Below are 8565 nucleotides of genomic sequence, written 5' to 3' on the forward strand. Positions count from 1 at the left end.
TATATTATAATTTGGGCTGTCAAACTATTAAATTTTTTAATCTAGTTAATCACAGCTTAAAAATTAATTAATCGTAATTAATCGCTATTCAAATCATCCATAAAATATGCCATATTTTTCTGTAAATTATTGTTGGAATGGAAAGATAAGACACAAGACGGATGTATACATTCAACATACTGGACATAAGTACTGTATTTGTTTATTATAACAATAAAGCAACAAGATTGCATTAACATTATTAACATTCTGTTAAAGCGATCCATGGATAGAAAGACTTTTAGTTCTTAAAAGATAAATGTTAGTACAAGTTATAGAAATGTTATATTAAAACCCCTCTTAATGTTTTCGTTTTAATAAAATTTGTAACATTCTGTTAAAGCGATCCATGGATAGAAAGACTTTTAGTTCTTAAAAGATAAATGTCAGTACAAGTTATAGAAATTTTATATTAAAACCCCTCTTAATGTTTTCGTTTTAATAAAATTTGTAAAATTTACAAACAAACAAAAAAAAGTAGCTCGCCATTGTTGATGTCAATAATTACACAATGCTCATGGTGCTGAAACCCATAAAATCAGATGCACCCAAGTGCCAGCAGAGGGTGGCAAACCACCAAAAAACACAAGTAACAAATGGACATGACACTGTGCTGTCATTTTAATCTGTTTGAGCGGGGCATGTGCGTTAAATGCGTCAAATATTTTAACGTGATTAATTTAAAAAATTGATTACCGCCCGTTAACGCGATAATTTTGACAGCCCTATATATTATATTATATTATTATTATTTTATTTACTTTCGTTCCGTGAAGAATTCAGAAAGGGTTATTTGATTGTGGCTTTCTGAAAAATAATAATTTTTTACATTTAGGCACTCCTGCAATCGTCACACTTTTTCTGTTACAAACTGACCCGGCCCCTCATCAGAGAAGGAAAAAGTTATGTGGCCCTCACAGGAAAAAGTTTGGGGACCCCTGCTGTAGAACATGAACGGGAAAGCTAAACAATGAAGCCATTTCGGATACTCCAAACAAATAAAACTTCAAAGAGACAGTTTAAAGATGGGCAAAAACATTTCATAAACAATTTTTGGGGATGAAAACCCTAAATGGTTCCTCGGGTCAGGAAGGATTAGGCAGAAAACACTAGTCAATGGTTTTCCGACCACTATTTAATTTTTGGTCCTACTTTTCGACACACAAAAAGTGACGCAACAAGGAAGCAATAGTAAGAAACATACCTTGGGGGGTGGTGTATTTGAGCTCTCACAGGCAGGACATAACTTGTCTGGGATGTCAGCCAGACGTCTAAAAGGTATCTTATGTTCACAGAAATACAGACAGTTAGGTTTGTACAAATGTCAGATGTAAAAATGAGATAAATATTATTAATAGCGATGGATATCCCATCCGTTTTGACTGGGAGGTCTGGCAGCGAACAGGTGGAATGTCTATGGCCGTCAATTACTACCGATGATAAGATGAATGAGCAACGTCTTTATGTAAAACTGGTCTGTAAAACAGCAGAGTCATAAAGAGAATTGTCAAATTGGCGCGGCTCGGTCTGGTCATGATTGGGCATGTTCGAACAACCCTCAAGAAGGAGATGGTGAAAGATTGTAAAAGCCTTGGAATTGGCAGCGAGAGCCTGCTTCAAATGTTAAATGGCATCGCATCTGTTATCCAACAGGCAGAAAAACAAAGTGGATCCTGAAGTTATTAGCGTAAATGTTGCATCTAGGTCTGGTCATAATTGGGTTTGCTCTTATGAAAGTTTGTACAAGCACTGTAATTGGCAGAGAAAGTCTGCTTCTAACAAATTTCTGGCATCGCATTTAGTATCCGACACGCTAACCTGAAAAACAGCAGAAAATCGAAGCAAATCCTGAAGTTATTTGTGAAAATGTCGCATCTAGGTCTATTCATGACTTAGCTTCAAAGCAACTCTCTAGTAGGAGTTGGTGAAAGTCCATATGAGCCTTGGAATCGGCAGAGAAAGTCCGCTTCAAGTGTTACATTTCTGGTAATGCGTCTCGCATCCGATACGGTCGTCTGGAGAAGCAGAAAAACAAGGCGAATCTTGAAGTTATTAGTGGAAATTTCACGTCTATTTTTGGTCATGATTAGGCTTGTTTGTACGAAAGTTTGCAAGAGCCCTGAAATTGTTCACTTTAAATGTTACATTTCTGGCCTCACATCTGGTATCCGATACGCTGGCCTGCGAAACGTCAGAAAAACACAGCGAATCATGAAGTTTTTCATTAAAATCTCATGTCTACAAGCCCAGAAATTGGCAAAGAAAGTCCAGTTCAAACCAAAAAAGTTGTTTTTCCAGATACACTTCTGGAAGGCATCTGTTATCCATGTAGAAAATGACTGACAGATGTCAGTCAAGGTCTCTCAACTTTTTCCCGCTCTCCTTCGCGTTCTTGCAGCTGTACAACCATTTGATAATCCTCGCGTTCCGCTCGATAACCGACGTTCCCTGGCGGATCTTCTTGTGCAGGACCTCCTCTTGAAGCCCATCGCTATCGTCGCTGTCCCTGGAGAATCCGCCGTCCGACGTGGACACGCTAATGCTCCGTAGTTTCATCACAGTCTCGTCCGAACGGGCCGAGAAATTCTCCTTCCCCAGAGACTCGATGACCTCTCCATCCAGTCCGCAGTACTTGAAGAAGGCGTCAAAGTCTGCAAAGTTCTTGGAGTACCTGGAGCTGATGTCCGAGCGGGATCGACCCACTGTTTTGCCCCTCCTGACAGGAACCATCAGTAGATTAGCGGATGCTTCTTTTGGACCACTATCCAAGTTGTTAGTGGTGACATTCCGTCTTCTCTCAGGCGTCGGGGTCCTAGAGCACTCCTCAAGTTCTTCCTGGCTGTCCTCGCATTCCTTCTCAGGTAAGGTCATCGTTCTACTCGCGGAGCTTCGAAGCAGTTTCCGCGTGATGTGATGTTTACGGTCCTTCCCGGGCGCTCTTAGTAGCTCACACTTCTGTCTGTAAAGCAGGATGGAGTCAGGTCGTTTCTTGGAGCTGGAGCGACGAACCTCAACTGGGGAACTGCTCTGTTGAGACTCCCGGAGACGTGCCGAGCTACGGTTCGAGGACACGGTGCTTGAGGCTGAACCGAGGCTGATGAGCGGTTCCTGAGTGGTGTTGACCACCTGTTGGCTTTTCACATACTTTGGCTTGCTAGCAGCAAGTCTCTCCACCGCACTCATGGGTCCCTTCACCTCACTCTCCAGTTCCATTTGCTTGCGAAGGTACTCCGGACCTTTCTCAAGGATTTTTGAAGTATCGCTGGGGGTCTCCATAGCTGTCTGGGCGATCCCTCAAAGCAAGTCGAGTTAACTTTTCTCCCGTTTTCAGGATTCCATTCTATCCCATGCTTTGCCTGAGCATGTTTCCTAATGTTTCCTGTGTTCTGTTGAGACACACACCTCGCGCCACCCCACCCATCCTGTGCAAGGTCGCTTCCAGTCAAACACTGTTCAAAGTACACCTGATAGGACCGTGAGTAAGAAGTGTGAAAGCCGACACTTTCCTTCTCTTAAGGGGGCGGACAGAAAACTTGGGTAATATTTTCAGTCTTTACACTAAAACATTTTCAGTGTAGTTTCCTACCATTAAAGGGATCCACAGATAGAAATACTTGTAGTTCTTAAACGATACAGTGTACCACAAACATGAGTACACCCCTCGCATTTCTGCAGATATTTAAGTCTATCTTTTCATGGGACAACACTGACAAAATGACACTTTGACACAATGAAAAGTAGTCTGTGTACAGCTTATATAATAAAGTTAATTTAGAGATGGATCGGGTCCGATCTCGTCATTTTCAATATCGGAATTGGCAAAAAAATATCGGCCATGCCTTTCTTTTTAATATATATATATTTTTTAATTAAATTGTTTTCTAATTGTATTTAAACATTACAGACATATGTTACACTCATCCAGAGTCTTTAGTTTAGGCTTAAGGTAGGGTTATCAAATTTATTCCGATAACGGTGGTAATAGGTTTTTAAAAAAAAATGTATCACGGTAAAATTTTTAACGCAATTAATGCATGCGTTGCATGACCCACTCACGCATTGCCGCGCTCAATCTGTAATGGTGCCATTTTACCTATATAGGAAGATAAAAGGCAACGTAAAATGAGTAGAGTGAATTTTGGCAGCCTTTGGAGCCTTTTTTTAATTGGCTAAAGCCATACAGTCCCTCTCCCTACGAATAGAAGTATCGTGGGAAGCAATGTGGGGAAGCAAGGTAGCAATTGATCTTTTTCTTAACACGTTATTTTATTTCCCAACGCAGAGAAGATATATCAATTGGTAGCACTACGAACAGTCATGGTTCCACTTCCCATCATGCATCGGGGCATGGCTACAGTTTCATTTACTGAAAGCTCAATAAATACACTAGATGGCAATATTTAGTCACAATATACAAAGTCACAAGTCTTTCTATCCGTGGATCCCTCTCACAGAAAGAATGTTAATAATGTAAATGCCATCTTGAGGATTTATTGTCATAATAAACAAATACAGTACTTATGTACTGTATGTTGAATGTATATATTCGTCCGAGTTTTATTCATTTTTTTCTTAATGCATTGCCAAAATGTATATGATTGGGAAAAATGATCGGGAATGATTGGAATTGAATCGGGAGCAAAAAAAAAGCAATCGGATCGGGAAATATCGGGATCGACAGATACTCAAACTAAAACGATCGGGATCGGATCGGGAGCAAAAAAACATGATCGGAACAACCCTATTCTATTTATTTCCCCCTCAAAATAACTCAAAATGTAGCCATTAGTATCTAAACCCCTGGCAACAAAAGTGAGTACACCCCTTAGTAAAACTGTTAATATTTTGTGTGGCCACCACTATTATCCAGAACTGCCTTTACTCTCCTGGGCATGGAGTTGACCAGAGCTTCACAGGTTGCCACTGGAATGCTCTTCCACTCCTCCATGACGACGTTGCGGAGCTGCCGGATATTTGAGACTCTGCGCACCTCCACCTTCCTCTTGAGGATCCCCCAAAGATGTTCTACTGGGTTCAAGTCTGGAGACATGCTTGGTCAGTCCATCACCTTTACCCTCAGCATCTTCAGTAAAGCAGTGGTCATCTTGGAGGTGTGTTTGGGGTCATTGTCATGCTGGAACACTGCCCTGCGACCCAGTTTCTGGAGGGAGGGGATCATGCTTTGCTGCAGTATTTCACAGTACATGTTGGAGTTCATGTTTCCCTCAATGGAATTTAACTCTCCAATACCTGCAGCCATGCAGCCCCAGACCATGACCATATTGGTAGATTTTCTCAAGTTAAAGCGCCACACAGAAATGAATAAATTTAATTGTGTAAGCAGGATCTGTGTATTATTCTTATTATTTAATTACAGATGTTTTAGCTCATTTCAATTTATTTAATTAAAATGGGCTATTATTTATTTTACTATGTGTTTATATTTTACAAATGTGATGTAGTATTCATTTATATTGTATATTATATGTTGTATAACTTTAGTTCCTATGTGAATATTAGTTCCTACTTGTTTTGTTGTGGTAGGAGGGTTTTGTATTGAACACGGGGCCGTGTTGGTTAATATTATAGCGGAGAAGACAGCAGTAAATCAACAAAGACAAGTCAACTGTGCCCCGATCTTCCACTCAAGAGATCTGATGGGCTCAAAAATTGGGTTACGATTCCATATTAGTTTGAAAATTGACCGGATCCACCGTATTTTTACACGAGTGACTTCCAGTCTGCCCGATCCTAGCTACCGATAGTAGTATTTACGCAGGAGGGTCACGTCTCGCATCAAATAATAAACTTTGCCGTTCTTTTCGCGTGCGTCATGTTGAGCTGCTTCTGGGACGCGTCTAACACGCGGCCGCACTGCGACTGGTGTGCATTGGCTGACTGACCTTAACGCCCGCGTTTCACTGCGTTCTCGCGGCGGCAACGTTGCCGCGCCTTTGACATTTCTGGGTTATACTGTCCTACCGTGTTAGTCCTCATGATAGTAGAGAAGACGGAGTAAATATAATCTACACAAAGAAACTGTAACCCGATCGACTCACAGCCTCGAAAAGCAAGGGTTACATAACGTCAGAAACTCGTTCGGTACGCCTCCGTTCCGAACCGAGCACCACATACCGAAACGGTTCAATACAAATACATGTACCATTACACCCTTAGCAAATGGAGAGTACCGTACATTGTTACAATGCCTAAAGCGCTTTACATTAGCACATATTTACGCTTTCACGCACACATTCACACACCAATTGTGCTGCTGCCGTGCAAGGAGTTGCCAACCCATTGGGGGCAAATTAGGGTTCAATGCTTTGCCCAAGGGCACTTCGACGGTGGGCAGTCGTAGCCGGGAATCAAACCGCTGACCCTTTAGTCCCAGTACTACTCGAGCTACCAAATGTGCCATGGCCGCCCCGAATTTACGCTTTAAGTACTCCAAAATAACTATCCAAAAAGTCCAACAGTATTGTATTTTGTTTAATGATGGAGGATACACTGCCCTCTGGTGGTTGCATTGGGTCTGGCTGGATTGTCGCCTTGTATGACTGAGAATTAGACCAGTACTTCTCAAATAGTGGGGCGCGCCCCCCTGGGGGGGCGCAGAGCAATGCCAGGGGGGCGCATGTGACCTCGGGGAACATGTTTTATTTTATTGTTTTTGCCGTACTGGAATAAAGTGTACTTGCACATCCACTCAGTAGGTGGCAGTGGCGCTCTCATTTTCAGAGTGCGCGCAGTATTTTTGAACTAAGGAAGAGCACTCAGCACACACAGACAACAGATATGAAGAGCAGTGTGCCACCGCCGTTTTCGTAAGCCGTTTCCCGACCGGACTCACTCACGCAGCGACCCACTGTCTTGTCCGGTTCTCACGTCGCCGCCCGAGAAGTGCCATTTTCGGCTTGGGATCGTCACGACGACTGCCCTCACCTACGGTTCTACCTCGGCCGCCGTGAATGCGCTTTTTTCGTGCCGTTTGCCTTTTAGCTTTGACTTTTAATACAGTGGGTGATGATGAAAGACCACTGTTTACTGTGTCTAAAAATAATTATAGCAGACAGCAAGAAGCCAGATCAATTAAGACGCCACTTAAAGACATTAGACCCCAATCTCATTGTTAAGCCGCTTGATTTTTTCAGTGAAAACGTGCCGAATATTGCCAACAATCGTCCTGCTTTGTCAGTGTTATATCAGTAAGCCAGTGAGCATTGTTAGCATGCTAATTGCAAAATAACTCCACACCATTGCAACTGAGGTAAATACTGTGAGCAGCAAAAATAAAAACTGTCCTGTCCAAGGACACTTTTTTCCCCCTTTTATTCAGATTTGTTTTTTCGGTCAAATTTTTTGGCACATTGTCCTCATGAGTGAATGTTGCTAATCAATTTTAATTTGGTATTATTTACTGATTTTATTACATTTTATTTTTCTGTAACAAATGGTCAAAAATGTACCTTGAGTGTATTTTTTAGTAAGGATGTGAATTTTTGTTTTTTTTAATTCAGGCAAATTGATGCACGTCAAGTCTTCTCTGTTACAAACAAAACAATGATAATAATACTAATAATAATGTTAATAATACTTTATTATAATTTGATCTATGTTACTTTTTTTCTTTATTAGAAAAAAAGGACACAATGTTAGGCAGATGCGTATTTATAATAGTAATTTTATAGACAAATGATACTATTTACAGTGGCGGCAGAGAGTTTGGGGGGGCGCGAAACATTTACGTCTTCCTTGGGGGGGCGTGACAGAAAATAATTGAGAAGCACTGAATTAGACTAAGACGTCTCACGTGGTCAAAGATAGCTACTCTCTGGTTTGGCCTGCAAAAGGCTGTAAGTTGTTTCCGCTAATATATGTTTGTGTATGCATTTGGAATTAAGTTTACAGCTACAATTTGTGGAGTTACATGTGAGCGATTTGCTATGGGAATTGTAAATACATTAGAATTTGTAGCTACCTGTATTTACTTTTTCTTCCTTTGTCAAAAATATAAAATAAAGATTTGAAAAAAAAAAATCAATGAATAAAAAGAAAATATTTACTCTGTTGAAAAAATGCCATTAAAAAAAAATAAACATGAAAAAAATGTACTTTATTAATTTTTAAATGAAAAGAATAAGGTTTTTCTTTATTCAAATATCAAAAAACCTTAAAAAAAAAAAAAAGAAAAACAAATCAACGATATTTTCGGTTTTTGTAAATAAAGTAGGGCTGGGCAATGATTGTTATATGATTTTTGATATATGATTAACTGCATAAGATCACTGTGATTAATCGCATTGTTTCTTTTAGGTTTTACATAAATGTGTGCTTCTTTTATATTCATTATTGGATGATAATGTGATTAATCGCAGTTAATTTCCCATAATTATTCACCATTAAAATGTGTGCTCATTGCCCAGCCCTAAAAGAAAACAAATAAAATAGAAAACATTTGATACTAAGGTCCTCGAAAAACAGGATTTGGACAAAGTCTAAGATTCAATAACTTTCAAAATAGTT

General features: G+C 40.2%; 1 protein-coding gene across 1 annotated transcript; it reads right to left on the reverse strand.

Annotated features, from left to right (window-relative positions):
* Positions 1-269: 269 nt before the first annotated feature.
* On the reverse strand, positions 270-3421 carry fam110c (family with sequence similarity 110 member C). Its single transcript, XM_057823313.1, has one exon. The coding sequence runs from the start codon at positions 3313-3315 to the stop codon at positions 2389-2391; it is 927 nt and encodes a 308-aa protein (XP_057679296.1). The 5' UTR covers positions 3316-3421; the 3' UTR covers positions 270-2388.
* Positions 3422-8565: the final 5144 nt, after the last annotated feature.

The sequence above is a fragment of the Corythoichthys intestinalis genome, chromosome 19 (assembly GCF_030265065.1).
Source record: "Corythoichthys intestinalis isolate RoL2023-P3 chromosome 19, ASM3026506v1, whole genome shotgun sequence".
Lineage (NCBI taxonomy): Eukaryota > Metazoa > Chordata > Actinopteri > Syngnathiformes > Syngnathidae > Corythoichthys > Corythoichthys intestinalis.